Source organism: Puma concolor, chromosome A2, assembly GCF_028749965.1.
Source record: "Puma concolor isolate L17-30 chromosome A2, mPumCon1.1.hap2, whole genome shotgun sequence".
Lineage (NCBI taxonomy): Eukaryota > Metazoa > Chordata > Mammalia > Carnivora > Felidae > Puma > Puma concolor.
The window spans coordinates 157,553,708-157,576,421 of NC_141668.1; the positions used below are offsets into that span (position 1 = coordinate 157,553,708).

Genomic DNA, 22,714 nt, shown 5'->3' on the forward strand with positions numbered 1-22,714 from the left:
CTCAGCCACTGGTTGAAAGCATCATGGGAATTGTGGCCTAGAGAATGTGGATTCACCTAATGGAGAACAGAGAACAAGGAACATCCAATGGAGAACAGACCACATGTGCATCCAACGTAGAATAAAGAGTGAGGAGTGTCTGTTTCATTTTCATTTTTAAATGTTTTGTTTATTTTTGAGAGAGACAGAGTGTGAGTGGGGGAGGGGCAGAGAGAGAGGGAGACACAGAATCTGAAGCAGGCTCCAGGCTCCGAGCTGTCAGCACAGAGTCCGATGTGGGGTTCAGCCCCACAAGCCCTGAGACCGTGACCTGAGCCGAAGTTGGACGCTCAACCGACTGAGCCACCGAGGCGCCCCAGTAGTGCCTGTTTTAGGACAGAGGAGGGACGTTATCTGGCTCTAGTGTTAAGAGGCACTCTCAAGCTGCTCAGGGAAAAATAGACTGTTGGGGGTGAGGTAGAGGATGGTGGATGGAAGATGAGGACCCCCTGAGATCCAGGATGTGTGGGAGTTTCCTGTAGTTCACTGCCTAGGGGGCGCTGTGATACCTAAACTCATAAGCCCTGGATCCAGGGGGAGAGGACAAGGTGTGACGTAGAGATTTGGGCCTCCCAGAGCCTCCATCAATAAAATGGAGACAATTGTCCTGCCACCTCAGCCTACTAGAGGGGGCGCATGAGTAAACCACCCCACCTCCCCAGCCTGGCGTGCAGTGCACCTGCATGAAATACCCCTCCCTCCACTCCCCCTTTCCTCACACCTTCCCTAAATCCCAGCTTTCCTGCATCCTTCGTGGATTCATAAATCAGCTCATGGCCCCCATGTCGGTCCAGGGAAGTCCTGTGACCCTCACCACCACTGTCACCCATCCTTTCTGAAGAGGCCCCTCTCTGTGTCCAGAGGACTGAAGCCACAGTGAATCCCCTCCAAACAGACATCCATACATGCTCATAAACAAAGACAAAAACATCCAGGGACAAGGTAATCAACTATACAGGTCCCATTCACGGGCCTCATAAAAACCCTCAGACATCTAATCACACCCCCATGTATGTCAGGCAGACACACGTATCCATAAAAACACAGATGCAAAACTTAGGTTCCCAGACTATCAGCCTTTTTCCTCCAAGCCTTGAAACACAAAGCATCAGATTCTTTTCGAGAGAGAGAGAGAAAGAGAGAGAGAGAGAGCGCATGTGTGAGCAGAGGAGTGGGGGCGGGGGGAGAGAGAGAGAGAGAGAGAGAGAGAGAGAGAGAGAGAGAGAGAGAGACTCTCAGGCAGGCTCCATAATCGACACTGGACCTGATGATGGCCTTGATCTCATGACCCTAGGATCATGACCTGAGCAGAAATCAAGAGTCCAACACTCAACCCACTGAGCCATCCAGGCGCCCCTAAAATACCAGATTCTTGAAACTGACATTTTTTTTGATCCTTGATCCAGCCATGCCTGAATCTGACTATGCTTTTAGAGTTTTTGTTGTTATAAAAAATTTTCCTTTTTAATTATTATTATTATTATTATTATTATTTGCTGGAGCTCATTTGAGTTGGAGTGTGTGTGTGTGTGTGTGTGTGTGTGTGTGTGTGTCACAATCAGAGTCCTGGCTAATAGAAATGAATAAGGCTTTGCCAAATGAAAAAGATTGAGAAAGGAGATATTCCGAGATGAGTGATAAAATTTACAGGGACCTGGAGGTATGAAATAGCAGCATGGCCAGTGGCAAGCTGTACCATAGTGTGTACAATAGTGTTGGCAGCCGATTGAAGTCAGGTAGAAGTGTACGAATTCAGTCTGGACACTTGAGAATCTAGTCAATTGGGAGCCATCGATTTTTCTAGATCAGGGGAGTTCCACACTCAGAACTCTCCAGCGGGAGGCAGTGCGTGGATAAATTAATGTATTTGCCTCCGACCTGAGAGATAGGTCCAGACGCTAGAAGACTGAATCTCAGAGAGGACAGCCACCACACAAGGTCCCAGAGACCGTCCTGACTCGACCGAGTCTGAGCTTACCGAGCGTCCTCAAACTACAACTTCCGGCATGCAACGCGAGCGACCCCCTTTCCCTCTTGGTTTGCTCCAGTTCCAAGCCTGACGATTGGTCTTTCGGGCTGTTTGTCAGAACGGAGTCGGATCCTGATTGGCTAGATTCCCTCGAGGTGCTCAGAGCCGCAGGTCAGCGGACCGCGCTCCCGCGGGCGACATGGTGAGCCGGCTGCCCCCTGCATGGGGCGCCCTGAGGGGTGGGAGACCCTCTGACGGGGTCCAGGGAGACACCGAGAGGACGGGGATCTCTTTGTGGGGACTGGGAGCTCTGAGGGACTCTGGGTTGCGCTGAGGGCCTTGTGTCCCTCTCTGGGTTCAGAGTCTCGCTGCCAGACCTATGTGGGGGTTGAGGGTTCTGCCTATGGGACTGGAGGCCCCTCAGCGTTCGGGAATTCTGGAAGATCTCCGGGGACCCTCCAGGGGCCTGGAATCATGTGGAGGGTCGCAGCCCTGCGAAGGGGACTGGGGAGCCGAGAACGTACGGATCCTCGCTAGGGAGGTCTGGGGTCCTCCTGGAGCCCACGCTGGCGACGTGGGTCCTGCAGAAACATGGGGCCGCTGCGTGTGTTGGGGTGTGTGGAAGGGCCAGGGAGAGCCCTGGGAGGAGGCGCCAAGTCGAAGGTATCTGGGTGGCCGCAGGGCGAGGCAGGGTCTCAGAGCTGGACACAGCACAGTTGGAACCTTCAGGTCGCACGTGGCTCTGGGTCCAACCTATTGACTTTATCCTTAAAATTTAGCCTGGCCACTTGTGGGTTAGGCTGATGCGGGGCGAGAGCGGGAACTCCCAACACCTAGGTGTTCAGACCGGCAGAAGGAGGGGCCCTGGAACATGACCCGACCCTGCCTGGGAGAATCCCCAACCAGGGGGGGTTGGAGGTGCGCCTGAACGTGAAAAGTGGACGTGGTTCCAGGCCCAGGTGCAGGAAGCTGTGGGAGGTGAGCGGAGGGGTTCTCAGGAACAGGATGGAGGAAAGTCTCATTGGTGTTAGCAGATAGTAGGATTCTTGTATTCTCGGATTGTAGATCCCGGGAAAGGCTTTGAGCAGGAGAGGGACATAGGCTGATGGGAGGCTCCAGATATCTTTGGAGATCAGCAGAGCCAAAACCGCAAGACCGGAGGCTGCTGGGGGGCGGGCCTTGAGAAACATCCCTGGATCGACCTCGGGAGCCTCAGGTGGAGGGATGCCTGCCTCTCTTTCCCTTCCCTTTCTCCTTCTTCCCTCCCTCTTACTCTCTCCTCCTTCCTTCCGCTCGGCCTGTCCTAGGTGCTGGAACCGAAGTTAGAACAACGAGTCCCCTCCCTGGGAGGTATCAGAGGGTGATGGGGTCTGCAGTGGAAAGCCCGGAGGTCTGGGAGGGCCTCTGAGACCTCAGTGGTTGGACGCTGGGAGGGCTGCTGAGAGAACCGGGCAGTTACAGGCAGTGAGGCAGGGTGTCTTGAGCTGGGCCCGCCAGGCCTTGCGGGCTGCGAAAAGGAGTTGGATGTTCACTGACGTCCTGGGTCCCCTGGAAGAGCAGAGTGCTGTGTCCGCGGCAGTGATGCGCGGGTACTGGGGCCTCCCGAGATGATCTGCGAGCTCCACAGAGAGGTCCAGGCTAGAGGTGCTGCTCTGCTGGGTCGTGCTGAGCGGTACGTGGTTAAAAGCCTAACAGGGGATTGAGTACCAAAGTAGAGGCCGCAGAGGGAAGAGAAAAGTCGGCAGGGGAGCCCCAGGATCTGATGTCTGAGGAGGCGTGGATGGGAGGTTCTGGGCGCAGGGAGGGGCGGAAGAGGATCCTAGGAGGAGGGGCGGGCCCTCCTCACTGGGCTTGGAAGGGAGCCTCCTGACCCTGACCGTGCACAGGGTCTTTTGTGACCGCTAGCCAGTCGGCACTTGGGGGTTAGTTAGGGAGGGTGAGCAGTGAGAATAGGAGATTAGTGTGATTTACAGACCTGACCTTATTACTGAGCAAATGTTTCTGGTTTCAGTTTACAAGTTACAGGCCTAGAGGGGTGCCTGGGTGGCTAAGTCAGTTTAGCAACCTACTCTTGATTTCAGCTCAGGTCATAATCCCAGGGTTATGGGATCGATCCCCGCCCTCCCCCAATTGGGCTCCACTAAGCGTGGAGCCTGCTTGAAATTCTCACTCTCCCTCTGCCCTTCTCCCCTGCTTGCCCTCTCTCTCTCTCAAATTAAAAAATAAAATAAAATAAAAAAGCAAGTTATAGGCATAGAGAAAATACCCGGTTAGTTATTTTAATGATGGATTTCTCAGCAGTCATTCTGAATTCCTGTGCTATCCTGTTACCCATCACACTAGAGCTTTTCCTATTAAAGTTAGCATGTTTTTGCCTGATTAATGGGTAATTTTAATAAGTAATTTTAATATTAATTACTTTAATGTTAAAATTAAAATTTAATATTATATCATAAAATCTAAAATATTAATTTTAATATTAAAGTAATCTTTAGTTCCCTTTTGTTGTTAATTATCATACGATAATACTAGTCGACAGCTCTCCTGAGCACATAATTTTATATAATGACATAATTACTGATACCAAATTGGTATTTACTGCATTCAAGCAGGAAAACCCAGCATCAGACTGATTACCAAAAGCGTTTCTTCTAGAACGTTTTACAAATTAATAGCTGAAAACGTGTTATGAATTGTTAGAAAGTTTGTTATGTAGACCTTGATGAGAAATTCCTAATTGAAAAAGTCATCCCACTCAAATGTACAGTCTTTGTCCTGAAACTGGTAGTGGCCAGGAAATAGGCTTTCCAAAGAGGTTGATTACAAAGGGAGGGAGAAGGAGAAGGCGATGGAATCATCAGGATAATTTAAGGTGGGAAAGACGGGGACAGAACTGCCAAGGTGAACTAGGATGTGTGGGAGACGAACCTCTTTCCTGGCTGTGCCAGGCTCGCTGTAGGTCCGGAAGGTGGTCTTCACAGCACATGAAACAAAATAGGCAGCATCCCATTTCCAGATGCGGAAACCGAGGTCTCAGGGAGACGAATACCTGAAAAACCCACAGCAGAGGCCAGAAGGGAACCCCAGTCTCTACTCAAGCGTGTGCTCTCTACCACCTTACAGGCCAGCTAGGTGGTGGTGTTAGGGAGTGGGGGGATCCACACACAGCAGGAACTCCCAGGGTTGAGTCTGAGCCCACTGCAGGCCCTCCAAGGTGCAGCTGGAGTCTGGGGGGTGCACTCTCCCCAACCTGGCCCCAGCCTCTATAAATAGCCTGAGTTCTAAGGGAGTGAGCTTGTGACCTTCTGGCAGGCACTGCCCTTCATGTCCCCTCCCCCCAGGCGGTCCTGGGAGTGCAGCTGGTGGTGACCCTGCTCACCGCCACCCTCATGCATAGGCTGGCACCGCACTGCTCCTTCGCAGGCTGGCTGCTCTGCAATGGCAGGTGAGCCACAGCCCCGCCCCGCCCAGGTGGTGGGAGGAGCCCCACCGGGCCCCGCCCCCTGTGCCCCCCCACCCCCCAGCCTCACGTCCTGCAGTGTTTCTGGTTTTTTTAAAACAACGTTCTTGAGTTGTGCTTGACGTACAATAAACTGCAAATGTCTGAAGCACACAGTTGGGTCCGTTTTGACAGATGTCCACACCCATGAGACCACATCTCCACACGTGGAAGAGTAGCTGCTTCCCCCCACTCCTGCCTTGCCACACAGTCCAACCCCTTCTTCCACACTGCTCTCGCTGGAGATCTGTTTCCTGCAATGCTTTTTGTCCCTGTTTGGATCTCGGACACTCTGAGATCCGGTGGGAACTGTGAACTTTTTCTCCCCGACAACGCACATGCCTTCTCTGCCAGAAGAGATTGTCAGCAGATTTCAGGGGTGTCCAGGACCCCTCCCCCATCCCCGCCACCCTGCCGTCTCCCCAGAGCTTCTCACTACACTCCCCTCCCCCCCCACCCTCAGCAAACCTCCCAGCCCACGTCCCGGGCCTTCTCCTGACCTTGCATGGCCCCTGCCCATCCTGTCCCCATGTATTTTGGGTCCAGCTCTCCTCCTGACTCCAGTCCCGGGTTTGAGGATTCGTTGCCTTGATCCCTCTGTGCCTGAGTTTTCCTGACTTCTGGTCTTTGCTCTCAGTCTCTTCCGGTACAAGCACCCTTCTGAGGAAGAGCTTCGGGCCCTGGAGGGAAAGCCTAAGCCCAGAGGCACAAAGGAGCGGTGAGTGAGCCCCCGGCCTTAGGTGAGCGGCTCTCCTTCCAGGTGCAGCTCTGGGCATCGAGGGGAGTAGGGGACACCCCAGGCTGAGGAGCTATCACTGTCACCCATTTGGGCATCTAATGCTCATTGGAAGTTTGCTCTGGACCAGCCCTGTGAGCAGGGGGCGGGTGGTGTCCTCGCCCTGGTGTGTCGGAGACGGAGGCTTGGGGGGAAGGTAACTCCCAAGCCAGCTCCTCCTGTGCTCTGAGCCTGGCACCGGGCAGCCTCCCGGGATGGTGTGGGGTGGGCCGCCATGGCTGACTGGGGAGGAGAGAGCAGAGGATCCTGCTTTGATTCTCCCCCTTTATGGCTCCCCCCACCCAGGTGGGCCAATGGCTATAGTGAAGAGAAGCCCTTGTCTGTGCCCCGAGACGCCCCTTTCCAGCTGGAGACCTGCCCCCTCACAGCGGTTGATGCCCTTGGTAACAGTCCAGCTGAGTCCCCAACTCCCCAACCTGAGCCCACACCCTGGCGGGATTGGTGAGGGGAGGGTCCCGCGCTGGCGCTGGGCGGAGGGCTGAGCTGCGCGCTCCCCGCAGTCCTGCGCTTCTTCCTGGAGTACCAGTGGTTCGTGGACTTTGCGGTGTACTCGGGTGGCGTGTACGTCTTCACAGAGGCCTACTACTATGCGCTGGGCCCGGCCAAGGAGACCAACATCGCCGTGTTCTGGTGCTTGCTCACCGTTGCCTTCTCCATGTATCCTTCCTCAGGCGCCCCAGTCGCTCAGGGAGGAGGGAGGCAGGTGGGAGCTGGACTTGAGCTTTCCTCCCCCCCCCACCCCCCTGTTTTCCCCTGCCCCCAATTGGTCTGTCATGGGCCGCCCTGCCACAAAACTTCCCAGGACTGGGTCGTATAAAGCAGTCACTATTTTTTTTTTTTTTGCTCTCCTCCTGGGCTGGGCTCAGCTGGGCCGCCTCATCTCTGCGCCAAAGGGGTCCCACCTTCCGGCAGGCTAAGCCAAGCTTCCTGGGGGTAGCAGAAACACCAGCGAGGGAGAAGGGGTGCCGCAGGCCTCCTGAGCCCCCACCCCATCCCTGTCCCTTGTCTTGGCCAAAGCAACTCACCAGAGCAGACGCAGGGGCAGGAAAAGAGATGCCCCTCTGCTATGTTGTTTTGTTTTGTTTTTTAATGAAAGTGCCCAGAGAACAGAGGCAAGCCTGTGACACCGAGGACCCAAGTCTGACAAAATGCCCTTGTGGAATGGGCATGGGAAGAAGAGAAGTCCATCCTGAAGCCCACACTGGTTCTGGAAAGCCCCATGGGTCTCTTTCAGAGCAGATTGGAGATGCAGCCCTTGGATCTCTGATGGCTTCTCAGAGGAAAGGGAAAATTCACCTGCTGTGAATGCAGCCAGGAGGCCAGACCTCCTAAAGAGACAGACTTGCTGGCCATTTTAGTCAGAAATGGCCACAGGTAGTGTGATGAGGCCGAGCTGGAGGCCCAGGCCTGCCTTCCACCCATACACCCCAACCCAGCTGACACAGGCATGAGCAGCACCGGACCTTGTGTCCTGGGCTTGTCCAGCAGGTTACTTACTCTCCTCCTCGGTCACTGCCCTGCCCGCCCCCCCCGAGACTCCAAACCCCAGCTGTGGTGTTCGGGTTCTAGAGCTGGGGGATCACCGGCTGGGAGTGGGGGAGGGGGCACTAGAGCTGCTCACGGCTTCCTTAGCCCTGCCCCCAGCAAGATGTTCCTGACAGTGACCCGGCTGTATTTCAGCGCAGAGGAGGGGGGTGAACGCTCTGTGTGCCTCACCTTTGCCTTCCTCTTCCTGCTCCTGGCCATGCTGGTGCAGGTGGTGCGGGAGGAGACTCTCGAGCTGGGCCTGGAGCCAGGTATGTGCAGTCTTTGGGGCATGGGGTCCCCACGCCCATCACTCCCTCCTGGAAGTTGGTGAGGGTGGGGTTTAAGCGGCACGGAACAGGTGAAGGAGGGGACTTCTTGGGCCTGAGTGTCTCTATGGATGCTGGCTACCCTGGGCACCCCCCGGGGCTTTGGGGGCAAGAGGATATCCTGTCTCACTGTCTCTGATGGGTGCCTGCAGCTGTCTTTCTCCACAGGGCACTTCTGTTCCCCTCATCTGTCCTCTCCCTGGCAGCCATTGTGATTTAATATCTACCTAGTCGAATTTAATCTGGTGAAGGAAATGGGTAAATGGCATGAAATTCATAAAGTGCAAGAGGATACGTATCGAGGAAAAATCACCCACACTGCCTCTCCTTCCGAGAGGAAACCTGGGGGGCCACTTTCCTTTGCTCCCATGAAGTGGTAGAGTTTATGGCTCCTACACCGCCTTTTCCCCTTAAAAACATCAATTTGGAGTTTGTCCCTTGATGCTACATACGGTGCAGTTTTTTTGGTAGTACCCACATAGTATTTCATTTAATGGATGTCCCATGATTATTTAACCAGTCTGCTACTTACAGACATCTAAGTCTCTCACTATTAAACAATGTTATACAACATTGCGTTATAAAACAGTGTTATATGGGAATAGCCTTACGCATGTGGCCCTGTGCGAGAAAGTGCATTTGTAATTTTGATAATGTTGCAACTTACCATTTAGGAAAAGATGAATGAAGTTCCTGTTTCCTTAAATTCTCTCCAATGTGTTTCCTCAGACTTTTTTTGTCTTGGGTAACCTGATGGATGAGAATATAAGCGAGGTTGAGTACCTTTTCATATGTTGAAGAGTCATTTCTATCTTCCTTCCAGAAAAGTTCTGTTCTTTTGCCCAGTTTTCTACTGGGTTGTTGGCTCTCTTATTGATTTGTAGGAGCTCTTTGTATATTAAAGACAGTAGCCTTTGTGTGTGATAGTAGCTGCAAATATTTTTTCTTAGTTGCTCATTTTTCTTTTGACTTACTCTTTGGACGATCTTTTAAAAACAGAATTTGGAACACATCACCTCTCTGCCTAATACCAGACTCTAGTATCTTTGGATAAAGATCAAAATACTCACCATGGTCCGCACACCTCTCTGCCTGCTCCTTGAGCTTCATCTCCACCAATTCTCCCTGCTTTTTGATTTTTAAAATTATATACTGTTTTATATATATAAACACGCACACATCGATGAACATGTATATGTAAATTACAAAGCAAAATAACAATGTAATGAGCTCACCTCTCAAATGAATACTAGAACATTCCCAACGTTCCTGCGTGATTCTGGTGCTGCTTCCCAATCCCACCAACCTTCCTCCCCTACTCACAGCCCCAACCAGTCTCTCAAACTTTGTGTTTATCATTCCTTTGCCTTAAAAAACAAACAAAGTTTCGTCACTCATGCTTCTGTCCCTGAAGAATTCATCATACAGTTTTGAGTGTGCAGTCTGCCTGCTGGTACTTTTCTGTCTTCGGTGGTATTGTTTACAAAACTAGGCCACATTGGTCTGGGTGGCTTTAGTTCATCTCTTCTCATGGATGAATGATGTTCTCTCATGAGACCACTTTACTTTTTCTTTCTCCTGTTGATGGACATTTAGGTGGTTTCCAGATTTTAGCTTTTCACAGTCGCTATGGGGAATATTCTTTAAAAAAAAAATTTTTTTTTAGCATTTTTAAAAATTTTATTTTGGGGGGTGGAGAGAGAGAGAGAGAGAGAGAGAGAGCAAGCCGGGGAGGGGCAGAGAGAGATGGAGACACAGAATCTGAAGCAGGCTCCAGGCTCTAGGCTGTCAGCACAGAGCCCAACGCGGGGCTTGAACTCACACTCTGCGAGATCATGACCTGAGCCGAAGTCAGACGCCCAACTGACTGAGCCACCCAGGCGCCCCTAAAAGTTACCCTTTTAGTGTATGCTAACTAAGCATACACTTCAGTGGCATTAAGTACATTCACATTATTGTGCGAACATCATCACCATCCATTTCCTGCCTTTTCGCCTTGCGAATCTGAAACTCTGTCCCCATTAAACACTGACTCTCCATCCCCCAGCCCCAGCCCCAGGCTCCTTCCATCCTACTTTCTGTCTCTATGAATCTGACCACTCTTGGTGCTTTATATGAGGGGAATCGTGCAGCATCTGTCTTTTAGTGGCTGGCTTATTTCACTCAGTGTAATGTCCTTAAAGTTCATCCATGTTGTAACCAATGTCCAAATCTCCTTCCTTTTTAAGGCTCAATAATATTCCATCGCATGAATATACCCCATTTTGCTCATCCATTCATGTATCGATGGACATTTATGTTGCCTTATGTTTTAGCTATTGTGAACAGTGTTGCTCTGAACATGGGTATACAACCATCTCTTCAAAACCCTGGGTTTTCTTCTTTTTTAAAAAATTATTTTTATTTTTTCTAAATTTACATCCAAGTTAGTTAGCATATAGTGCAACAACGATTTCATGAGTAGATTCCTTAATGTCCCTTCCCCATTTAGCCCCTCCCCCCTCCCACAACCCCTCCCGTAACCCTCTGTTTGTTCTCCCTATTTAAGAGTCTCTTCTGTTTTGTCCCCCTCCCTGTTTTTATATTATTTTTTTCTTCCCTTCCCTTGTGTTCATCTGTTCTGTGTCTTAAAGTCCTCATATGAGTGAAGTCATATGATATTTGTCTTTCTCCGACTGACTGATTTCGCCTAAAATAATACCCTCCGGTTCCATCCACATAGTTGCAAATGGCAAGATTTCATTCTTTTTGGTTGCCGAGTGATACTCCATTGTATATATATACCACATCTTCTTTATCCATTCATCCATCGATGGACATTTGGGCTCTTTCCATACTTTGGCTGTTGTTGATAGTGCTGCTATAAACACTGGGGTGCGTGTGCCCCTTTGAAACAGCATACCCATATCCCTTGGATAAATGCCTAGTAGCGCATTTGCTGGGTTGTAGGGTAGTTCTATTTTTAATTTTTTGAGGATCCTCCATACTCTTTTCCAGAGTGGCCACACCAGTTTGCATTTCTACCAGCAGTGCAAAAGAGATCCTCTTTCTCCGCATCCTCGCCAACATCTGTTGTTGCCTGAGTTGTTAGCTATTCTGACAGGTGTAAGGTGGTATCTCATTGTGGTTTTGATTTGTCTTTCCCTGATGATGAGTGATGTTGAGCATCTTTTCATGTGTCGGTTGGCCATCTGGATGTCTTCTTTGGAGAAGTTCTCTTCATGTCTTTTGCCCATTTCTTCACTGGATTATTTGTTTTTTGGGTGTTGAGTTTGATCAGTTCTTTATGGATTTTGGATACTACCCCCTTATCTGATATGTTGTTTGCAAATATCTTCTCCCAGTCTGTCAGTTGCCTTTTAGTTTTGCTGATTGTTTCCTTCGCTGTGCAGAAGCTTTTTATTTTGATGAGGTCCCAATAGTTCATTTTTGCTTTTGTTTCCCTTGCCTCCGGAGACGTGTTGAGTAAGAAGTTGCTGCGGCCAAGATCAAAGAGGTTTTTGCCTGCTTTCTCCTCGAGGATTTTGATGGCTTCTTGTCTTCCATTGAGGTCTTTCATCCATTTGGAGTTTATTTTTGTGTCTGGTGTAAGAAAGTGGTCCAGGTTCATTGTTCTGCGTGTCGCTGTCCAATTCCTCCAGCACCAGTTGCTGAGGAGACTGTCTTTTTCCATTGGTTATTCTTTTCTGCTTTGTCAAAGATTAGTTGGCCATATATTTTTGGGTCCATTTCTGGGTTCTTTATTCTGTTCCATTGATCTTAGTGTCTGTTTGTGTGCCACCCTGGTTTTTATTCTTTTGGGTATAGACCAGAGGTGGAATTGCTGGATTATATGGTAATTCTATGTTAATTTTTTGAAGTTTATTTTATTTATTTTGAGAGATAAAGAGTGCAAGCAGTGGAGGGGCAGAGAGGGAGAGAGCGAATCCTGTTGTGGGGCTCAATCTCACGAACCGTGAGATCATGACCTGAGCCAAGATCGAGTCAGATGCTTAACCAACTAAGCCACCCAGGCACCCCACAAAGAGTTTATTTTTAAGTTATCTCTACATCCAACGTGAGACTTGAATTCACAAGCTTGAGATCAAGAGTTGTACTCTCTACCAACTGAGTCAGCCAGGCACCACCCCGCCCCCCACTTTGCCTTTTGTTTGAACCTATTTTTTTCGTGATCAGTTTTCAGAGTTCTCTCTCTATATTCTATATTCAGGATATGAATCCCTTATCGTATGTATGATTTGCAAATATTTTCTCCAGTGATGTGGGTTGCCTTTTCACTCAATTGATTGTGTGTGTGTGTGTGTGTGTGTGTGTTTATCTATCCATTTTGAGAAAGAGAGAGAGAGAGAGCATGGGAAAGGCAGAGAGAGAGGGAGAAAGAGAATCCCAAGCAGGCTCCACACCGTCAGTGTGGAGCCCGACCCACGGCTCAAACCCATGAACTCTGAGATTATGACCTGAGCCAAAATCAAGAGTTGACGCTTAACTGACTGAGGCACCCAGACACCCAGTCGTATCTTTTGATGTACAAAAATGTTTAATTCTCATGAGTCCAAATTATCTACTTTTTTTGTTGTTGTGTGTACCTTTGGTATCATATCCAAGACATCATTGTCAAATCCAATGTTATGAAGCTTTTCTTGGGCTATATATCTTTATTTTTTTTTTCTTGTTGGTTTTCAGAGTTTCTTTATATATTCTGGAAACTGAACCTTCGTTACATGTGTTGCACATACTTCCTCCTATCAAATCTGACACACCATTAGTTCATGAACTGCTGAAAGAAGATAAAAAACACTTACTTAAAGTATTATATGCCATCAATGGTCCTATGTATCCCAATTTTAAAGAAGTTAAAATGTGGGTGTGGGCGGGGGAGAACTGTATCCTCTAATTTGTGGTGCAGCTTTTCACTTTCTTTGTGGTGTGTTTTCCTCTTGAAAGAAATTGTCCCCAAATGCCGTATTTTGAAAAATTTCAAACCTACAGAACGGTTCAAAGAATCCTCTAATGACACTCCATACGCCCTTGACCTCGCTTCCTTTGGCCATGTTTGCGTTATCTTTTCTCCACACGCACACACACCACACTTTTTTGGGCTGAGCCATTGAATACAGCTGTAACCTTCACCTCTGGTGTCCTTTGGTGGACAGCAAGCAATTCATTATTTTAGCTGATTTTTGTCTTGAAGAAATATCCTTCCTTTCCCTACAATCAGAAAGACTTTTATATTTTCCAACACAATATTTCAAGTTTTGGGTGGTGCCTGCGTAGCTCAGTCAGTTGAGCATCCTTCTCTTGATTTCGGCTCAGGTCGTGATCCCAGGGTCATGGGATCGAGCCTTGGGTCGGGCTTTGAGCTAAGTGTGGAGCCTGCTTAAGATTCTCTCTCTCTCTCTCTCTCTCCCTCCCTCCCAGTGCCCCTCTCTCCCACTTGCACTTGTGCTCTCCATCTCGCAAATACTATATACGTATATACTTCAAGTTTTACCTTTCACATAAACCCTTAAACTCCCGGTAGTTCACTACTGTGTTATGAGATAGGGATCAAACTGAGTGTTTTCCATGGGATAACCTTGCTATACAATTGTATCTTTAGTGAATTGTGGGTTCTCGCGGTTTTCTTTCATCTTGTCCAACTTTTCCCTTTTGTGTGGCTAGGACCTCTGGCTTTTGCATTATATAGCACTCCTCTGGTAGGCTTCTTTCTCTTGCTTCCAATTTCTTAGTTGGCTACTTACGTCATCAATTTTTAGCTGCTTCTATTTCTAGCATTTATCACATATACGGCTGTCAATATTTTACTGAGTCCCACTTTTGTCCACCCCATAAGTTTTGACTTGTAATTTTCATCATCAGGCAGTTCTGGGTATTTTAAAGTTTCCATTGTGATTTCTTTTTTTTTTTTTTTTTTAATTTTTTTTTTCAACGTTTATTTTATTTTTGGGACAGGGAGAGACAGAGCATGAACGGGGGAGGGTCAGAGAGAGAGGGAGACAGAGAATCGGAAACAGGCTCCAGGCTCTGAGCCATCAGCCCAGAGCCTGACGCAGGGCTCGAACTCACGGACCGCGAGATCGTGACCTGGCTGAAGTGGGGCTCGAACTCACGGACCACAAGATCGTGACCTGGCTGAAGTCGGACGCTTAACCGACTGCGCCACCCAGGCGCCCCTGTGATTTCTTTTTTAACCTTTTTAAGAAACTTCGAACGTGGAACTTTATTTATTTTTTTAAGATTTTATGTTTTTTAAGTAATCTCTCCATCCAGCATGGGGCTCAAATTCACAACCTGGAACTCAAGAGTTGCAAGCTCCATGGACTGAGCTAGGAGGTGCCCCTTGAATGTGGAACTTTAAGTTGTTAAAAAATTTTTTTCTAGCTTAATTGCAGTATGCTTACGGAAGATGGTCTACTTGAAGTAAATCCGTTAAAATTTGTTAAGACTTGCATCATAGCCTTAGAATATGATCAGTTTTAGTGACTTTTTATTTTTTTAATTTTTTTTGTTTAAAAAAAATTTTTTTTTCAACGTTTATTTATTTTTGGGACAGAGAGAGACAGAGCATGAACGGGGGAGGGGCAGAGAGAGAGGGAGACACAGAATCGGAAACAGGCTCCAGGCTCTGAGCCATCAGCCCAGAGCCCGACGCGGGGCTCGAACTCCCGGACCGCGAGATCGTGACCTGGCTGAAGTCGGACACTTAACCGACTGCGCCACCCAGGTGCCCCTTTAGTGACTTTTTAAAGAACATTTATTCCCTGACTCTACCCAATAAATTCAAATCTCCTTCCTTCCTAACTTTTGGTCAGTCATTAAAGGGTTAATCTCCCTTGGAGATGGTGGAGCCCTCAATTTCTCCAGATTATTCTGTCAGTGGTTTTTTGTTTTTTTTTTTTTTACATTTTTTTTTACATTTTTTACATTTTTACAATTTTTTAAACATTTATTCATTTTTTAAAGGCAGAGAGAGACAGAGTGTGAATGGGGGAGGAGCAGAGAGAGAGGGAGACACAGAATCTGAAGCAGGCTCCAGGCTCCGAGCTGCCAGCATAGAGCCCGATGCGGGGCTAGAACTCACAGACCGCGAGATCATGACCTGAGCCGAAGTCAGCCACTTAACCGACTGAGCCACCCAGGCACCCCTATCAGTGTTTTCTTTATATGTTTTGTGGCTAACTGACAAGGTGTTTACAAGTTTAGAATTGCTACATATTCCTGGTGAATCAACCATTTTATTAGGATGTATTCTGATTCTAATAATACATTCTGTCTTACTGTAGTTTGTGTGGCAAAAATGTAGCCTTTCCAGCTTTCTTTTCTTCAGTTGACATATAATTGACATATAACATTGTTAGTTTCAGGTATACAACATCAAGATTTAATATTTGTATACATTACAAAATGATCCCTAGGATTAATCTGGTTAACATTCATCACCATACAGTTATAACTTTTTTTGTTCTTGTGATGATCTACTCCCTTAGCAACTCTCAAATACACAATACCACCTTTCTTTTGATTAGTATTTGTCATGACTTTTTAACATCCCTTTTCTTTCAACCTTACAGGAACCTTATGTCGAGGTATGTCTCCTTTAAAAAACAGAGCCGCGGGGCTCCTGGGTGGCTCAGTCCATTAAGCGTCTGACTTCGGCTCAGGTCATGATCTCATGGCTTGTGAGTTAGAGCCCCCGCATCGGGCTCCGTGCTGACAGCTCAGAGCCTGGAGCCTCTTCAGATTCTGTGTCTTTCTCTCTCTCTCTCTGCCCCTCCCCCACTCACACTCTGTCTCTCAAAAACAAATAAACATTAAAAAAATTTTTTTTTAAAACATATAGCTGGGTATTTTCAATCAAGTCTGACAGTCTGTGTCATTTAACTTTAAAGTTTAACCTGCTTACATTTAGTATGATTACTGACATATTTGACATTGTTTCTGCCATCTTGCCTTTTCACTTTCTATTTGTTCTTTTTCTGTGATTGCTGTCGACATTGGCTGCCAATCTAATTGTCTTTCCTCTATAGGTGATCTGTCTTAAATCCCTGGCTGCTTTGCGATCTCTTTGTTTTTGGTATTCCAGTTTCACTACAGTGTCTAGGTATGGATTTCATTGTATTTATCCAGTTTGATATACTTTGTGTGTGTCATTCATTCTGCAGACTTTTCAGTCATTCTTTTCCAAGATCTCTCCTCCTCCATTCTCTTCACTTCTCTCTCTTGGCCTCCTTTTTGACTGATGCTGCAATTTCTATGCTCGTAATCTCCCTTCATATTTCCTACCATTTTATCTTTCTGAGTTGGAATCTGAGTGATCTTCGGATCCAATTCATTCATTCCTGCTTTGGCTGATTTGAATATGCCATTTAACAACCTATCATTCCAGTAATTGTATTTTCCCTTTGGGTGAGCTTAATTGGTTCCTTTGCAAATATACCTGGTCATCTGAGGTAGCCTCGTGTCACCTTTCTGTGACTCCAACTTTTATTTTCCTCAATCGTTTCACACATGATAACACCTACAAAATTTCTGTAGTCTGCAGGGTATAAACTTGTCTTTCCTTCTTTCTTTTTTCTTTTTTTTCTTTCTGCTGACTCTCCTTTATTGTGATTTATTCCCTGGTGTGTTTGATGATTTTGGTTGTGAGCTCATTTTTATTTGCTTTTACTCTGTGGAAAATCCAAGGGCCTGCATTGAGGATTCTTTCCAAAACTTTGGTTTTCTCCTATGGGAGTCCTTCATGCCCCTCTGGATTCCTGGTATAATCCAGGAAGCTCAGACTCAGTAGTCTACCCCACCCCCATCTCCCCAGTCCAATCAAGGGTGTCTGCCTGGTAGAGCTTCCTATTCGTTGAAAAAAAAAATCGCCCATATCCAGAGCACAAAGTAGTCCTTTTGCCTGGCACCGGGCCTGGCTCCCACTGGTTCGTTCCTCTCTGGGGAGTAGAAGCATATCTGGGGAGTAGAAGCACACTCTGAGGCTCCAGCGGTTATTAGACACTGCCCTCTCCTTGTCTTCCCTAGGCCTCGCCAGTATGACCCAGAACTTGGAGCCACTTCTGAAGATGCAGGGCTGGGACTGGGCGTGAGTCCTGGGAAGTGAGGTGGAGCAAGGGCAGGCTGTGACCTGCAGGTGGGCTACTGACAGGCTTCAGAGCCTTCTGACCCTCCTCTTCTCCTCAGGCTCCCTCTGGCCAAGCTGGCTATCCGCATGGGGCTGGCATTCGTGGGATCCATGCTGGGGGCCTTCCTCACCTTTCCAGGCCTGCGGCTGGCCCAGACACACCTGGATGCGCTGACCATGTCGGAAGACCGGCCCATGCTGCAGTTATGCGGAGTGCCAGATGGGAGGGCGGCTGGGAATCTAAAGGAGGGGCTAGGGGGATGGTGGGTGCCCAGGACTCACTCCTCTGCGCCCTTGCCCCGTAGGTTCCTTCTGCAGATGAGCTTCCTGTCCCCTCTGATCATCCTGGGGCTCTGGACCAAGCCCATTGCACGGGACTTCCTGCACCAGGCACCTGCTGGGGAGATGACCTTCTCCCTGTGCGAATCTGGTGGGGTTGGGAGGGAGGGCAGCTGGGGGCCCCTCTGTGTGCCCCAGTCTCTGAGGCTCAGGGAAGAGCCTTGGGTCCTGGGGGAAAATCCCAGGGCAGGGGCGGCCTCCCGACCCCCTCATTCCCCTCCCCACAGGCTGTCGGACTCGGCCTTCGACTCACTGCGCCTCTGGGTGCTGGTGGCGTTGTGCCTGCTAAGGCTGGCCGTGACCCGGCCCCACCTGCAGGCCTACCTGTGCCTGGCCAAGGCCCGCGTGGAGCAGCTGCGGCGGGAGGCCGGCCGCATAGAGGCCCGTGAGATCCAGAGGCGGGTACGGGCTCCCGAGGTTGGGAGGGAACACGGGGCTCAGGGCAGGATCCCGATCCCTGGGGCGTAGCGTCACCCGAAGCCCAGAAGGCTGCCCCCTGCCACCTGCCCCCGCCCCGTAGCCACTGCTACCTGCCCACTAGGTGGTGCGGGTCTACTGCTACGTGACAGTGGTGAGCCTGCAGTACCTGACGCCCCTCATCCTCACTTTCAACTGCACGCTGCTGCTCAAGACGCTGGGTGAGAAGGAGCCTGGGCGGGGCCGGGGCCTGGGCGGGGGCGGAGCCTGGCGCGGGCGGGGCCTGGGCGGGGCGGGGCGGGCCGCCGCTGGTGTTAGAGCTGAGCTAGGTGGAGGAGGTGGAGCCGGAGACCCGACCTGGTGGTACGTGGGGGTAGGGTGGGGGTAGGGTGGGGGTGGAGCCCCGAGGGCCTGGAGACGCGGAGAGGGGAGGAGGGGCCCGAAGTCGGGGTAGGGGCCAGGAGTCAGAGTTTGGGATGGTGGCGATGGGTGGGGGTCCCAGCGGTCCAACCCCGCCTGTGCCTTCACCTTCACAGGCGGCTACTCCTGGGGCCTGGGCCCGGTTCCCATGCTGTCCCCTCCCCCGTCCTCAGCCCACGATCGCCTGGTGGGCCCCGGGGAGGATGAGGCCCAGCAGACGGCGGCCCGGATCGCAGGGGCCCTGGGCAGCCTGCTCACGCCCCTCTTCCTCCGCGGCGTCCTCACCTTCCTCATCTGGTGGACCGCCGCCTGCCAATTGCTCTCCAGCCTCTTCGGCCTGTACTTCCACCGGTACCTGGCGGGCTCCTAGCCGCCCGCAGAAGACGCTCCTGGGGCCCCGAGGTCCGGGCCGAGCTAGCGGTTCCCGGCCGCCTCCTCCGTGTGTGCCTCAGTGTCCTCAGGTGCAAGGCGGGCCTGGGAGTCCCCGCAGCGCCTGCTGTGCGGGTCCACTTCACCGCAGTGCCTGAGCTGTGGCCCCCTTGGATCCCGGGTTTCTGCCTCAAAACTGTTGCCCTGGGCCCACTGGCAGAGGATCCCAGGGCCATTGTTCCCAGATGGCACGCCCCCCTCCCCCATTTGAGGCAGAAGTGGGGGTTCATTCTTCTGAATAAAAGAGCAGACTGCTTTTACAAAGAGGATTGGAGTGGTTTGGGAGGCGGCTCTCTGCATGTTGGTGTGGCTCAGGCCACCTGGGTACCTGTGGGGGCTTCTGGGGGATGAGCCTCCGTGCTGAGCGAAGGGCGACCCAGAGCAAAGGCCTGGAAGCAGGAAGTGAAGAGAGGAGGAAAGGTGGGGAGAAGAAACGCAAGTGTTGTAAAACTTCCAGTTCCAATAGGTCTGGAGGCGACAAGTCAGGGGAGAAGAGGAAGACAGGGGCTGGAGAAGGAAGAAAGGCAGTCAGGGCTGGGGGTGGGCAAGAGGGAGGAGAGGGCGGAAGCGGCAGGGAGTGGATACAGAGGAAGAGAAGGGAGGGAAATGGAGGTGGCGGATGAAGTTGTAGAGATCTTGCAGGAGGAACAGAAAGATAAAAGATGGAAAACAAGGGAGGGGACAAAGGAAATCAGGGGACTGACCCAGAAGAATCTTCCAAAGAAAGAGAGTTCTGGAAAGAGACATCCGAGCAGAGGGAGACGCTGATGGAGCCAGGCAATGGGAACTCCCCAGGACCCCACGGTTCCAGGTGCTGCGGGACGAGAACCCCATCCCTAGGCACGTGTCCGGGAAGTTCCAGAATGAAGTCCCAGCCAGGACAGAACAGGCCACACCTACTGGCCCAGGACTCCGAGATGATGGAGCGTGGCCTCCTCGTTCTGCTGGTGCCGCACTATGGCCGACACCCCGGGAGCCCCCGAAACCGGTGCCCTGAGCCCACTGGCACAGACCCCCGGCGGTGGTGCCTCTGGCCACCTGGCCCTTCCCTTGCTCAGCCAGGGCTCTGCGTGCTCTCTGCTCTCAGAGCTCAACACCACGTGGTTTAGGGACACACAGGAAGTTGAAAACACCTAAAGAAAAGCAAGAGAGTGACCGGCACAAGGCGCACATGGGACAGCCAAGGCAGGAAGAACCCATGACGGTCACAGGCTCTCACTGCCGTGCGTTAAACCACAGCGGTCTCTTTTGGGGACACATTTCACAATTAAAAAAAAAAAAGACTGAGAGAAACAAGGAGGAGCCACAGAGAAAAATAGGGAAGATAGAAGGGGGTGGTCAGGACCCTGTGTTTTCAGGAGGGGAAGTATTACCTTGTTAACTGCCATGTCAGTGGTAGTCACCACACCTCAGGCCTTCTCACAGGAGGGATGATTCTGCCCCAAAGGGTTACTAGTCAATGTCTGGAGGCATTTTTTTCTGGAGACATTTTTGGCTGTCATGATTGAGAGGGGACAGGGACACTACTGCATCTGGTGGGCGGAGGCCAAGGGTGCTGCTCAACAACCTGAGGTGCCCAGGACGGCCCCACCCCGGAAGTCCGCAATGCCCCCGGCCCAGAAGCCCTACGTTACAAGAAACGCAATGTGTCATTTCTAAACCGGCTGAAGAAAAGAGGATTTAAAAGAAAAAGAAAAAGGAAAACCCAATGGCAAGTCAAACTTTTCAATGACTCCAGAGAAACGAGCAAAGGAGAAAGCGGAAAGAAAAGGCACAAAACAAACTGGAAGCAGGACCCAAGATGCACCTTGGAACCACTCTTGTCAGGGTCCCTGGGACCTCCACCTTGTCCAGTCCTCAGGCCTCCTCCTGACCTTGCTGTCTCTTCCCCTGTCACCGCCTGGCCACCACCCACGCCCTGGATGTCCTGCTGCTTCCCCCGTCAGAATAGTGAGGATCTGCAAGGCGGGTGACAGGCCTTGGTGAGGATAGGCGCTGAATGACATCCTCCCCAAATTCACAGAAGTCCTAACCTCTAGGACCTCAGAGTGGGGCCGGATTTGGATACCAGGGCTTTAAAGAGACGATTACGTTAAAATGAGGCCATGAAGGTGGGTCCTGAGAAGAGGAAATTTGCTTTTTTTCTTTTTTCTATTACAACGAAATTTAGATACAGAAAAGCACAGAGGGAAGACGATAGGAAGACAGCCGGCAGCCAAGAAAAGGCCTGGACACATCCTTCCCTCATGCCCTCGGAAGGAATCAAACCCGCTGACACGCTGATTTTGGACTTCTGGTCTCCAGAACTGTAAGAGAATACATTTGGGTTTTTAAGCCCCCCGGTCTGGGGTACTTTGTTAAGGCGGCCACAGGAAACTCAAGACAGTGAGGGTATGTGATATAAATGGCTACCATCTCCTTGCAGGAGTATCTGGCATTTCTGTTCATCTCTGGATAGATTTCCCCAAAAGATGACCCTGTCACGAGGACTCAGGGCCCATGGTTTGCCTGGGAGGTCACCCCAGGGAGACTCCCTGGGGATGGAGAAATGAAACGGGGAGGGAGGAGCCCTGTGGGGGTGCCAATGAACAGGTGACTAAGTGGGCAACCCGGGCTTGGTCCTGCTGGGGACCTGGGGGGACGGTTAGATCTGACCCGAGTGAACCCACCCCAGTGGTGAAGGGCTGTCCACAATCATTGGCCGAGGGCTGCTCCTGGGGTGTTGAGTCATGCTCCTACGCGGAAGCCCCCAGACTGGGTTGCAGCGGCTTACAGCCAAAAGCAGTTGGTGGCAGCTGTGACTGCTGTACTTAGGAATGGGCACTGGCAGCATCAGTTAACGTATCCCTTGATCCCTACCTAGCAATTTCGTTCCTGGAAACCCACAGCCACACTAGTGCATGAACACAAAGAGGCACGTAACAGACTTGCTTCAGAGAGTGCCAAGAAGCTCAACTCTGTCTTCAATAAACAGGATAACGCGACTCATCTTGCCGGAAGTTGAGAGGCAGTTGAGAGCTTCAGGCAAGGCTGGATCCAGCAGCCCAGACAATGTCACAAACACGCCAACCCCTCTGTTCATCTCTGCTCCATTTTCTGCAGTGTCAGTTTCACGCTGGGATGGCTTTCTACCTTGTGGTCACAGGACAGTCCCAACAACTGCCTGGGCTGGTGTTTCTTCCCACAGGGCCAGTGGGAGAGAGAAAGGGTGCTTCCAGAAGTACTATCTGGAAGTGGTTAGTAAATATCTTCTCTGCTGTCATGGGTGCAGATGGAGTCACGTGCCCACCTCTATATTTTAGGGGATGCCACAGTGGTTGGGGGAAAGTGGGGAGTTGACCCAGACCCTCCCAAGTTTAGGGGCTGGTACAAGAGGTGGGACTGACCAGAAATCAGTAGGACGTGAGAGGCAAGCTCAGCAGTCCCCAGGAGCCACTACCTCGTTGTCATGGCAACAGATCACGAACAACCTCAATGACCATCAATAAGGGATGTCATCACAGGCCACCGCCCCAGGGAAACGCCAACCTGTGGCTAAACTGAGACAAACAGTACACAGTAGAGACCAACGTGCAAGAAATATGGTTGATTGAAAGCAGCTCGCAGAGCAGTTCAGGGTCAGCAAGGTAGAATGTACTCGAATCACACCCCCACACGAGTGCGCACATCCAGTCGCCCCTCCTCCCCTGGCGTGTGGAGGCTCCCACTCCCCACCTCTGCTCAGGTGAGCCCTACAAGTTGGTCCAGGTAATGGGCTGCAGTCTCAATGGCCACTGAGACCTCTGGTGGCCTCCTCATCCTCGTGCCCCTGCTGACAGCCACACTCGCT

The 22,714-nt window shown here is 50.5% G+C and overlaps 1 protein-coding gene across 2 annotated transcripts; it reads left to right on the forward strand.

The window, feature by feature from the left end:
* The first annotated feature begins 2,127 nt into the window (after positions 1 to 2,127).
* On the forward strand, positions 2,128 to 19,154 carry TMEM161A (transmembrane protein 161A). Of its 2 annotated transcripts, none has more exons than XM_086698508.1 (12): positions 2,128 to 2,210; positions 5,350 to 5,453; positions 6,145 to 6,225; positions 6,589 to 6,686; positions 6,804 to 6,960; positions 7,948 to 8,099; positions 17,181 to 17,241; positions 17,340 to 17,483; positions 17,586 to 17,699; positions 17,847 to 18,021; positions 18,161 to 18,257; positions 18,573 to 19,154. In XM_086698508.1, the coding sequence occupies exons 1-12, from the start codon at positions 2,208 to 2,210 to the stop codon at positions 18,824 to 18,826; spliced, it is 1,440 nt and encodes a 479-aa protein (XP_086554634.1). In that variant the 5' UTR covers positions 2,128 to 2,207; the 3' UTR covers positions 18,827 to 19,154. The 2 variants fall into 2 exon arrangements, with proteins under 2 accessions (XP_086554634.1, XP_086554635.1); XM_086698509.1 differs by lacking the exon at positions 2,128 to 2,210 and adding an exon at positions 2,279 to 3,680.
* The last annotated feature ends 3,560 nt before the right edge of the window (positions 19,155 to 22,714 follow it).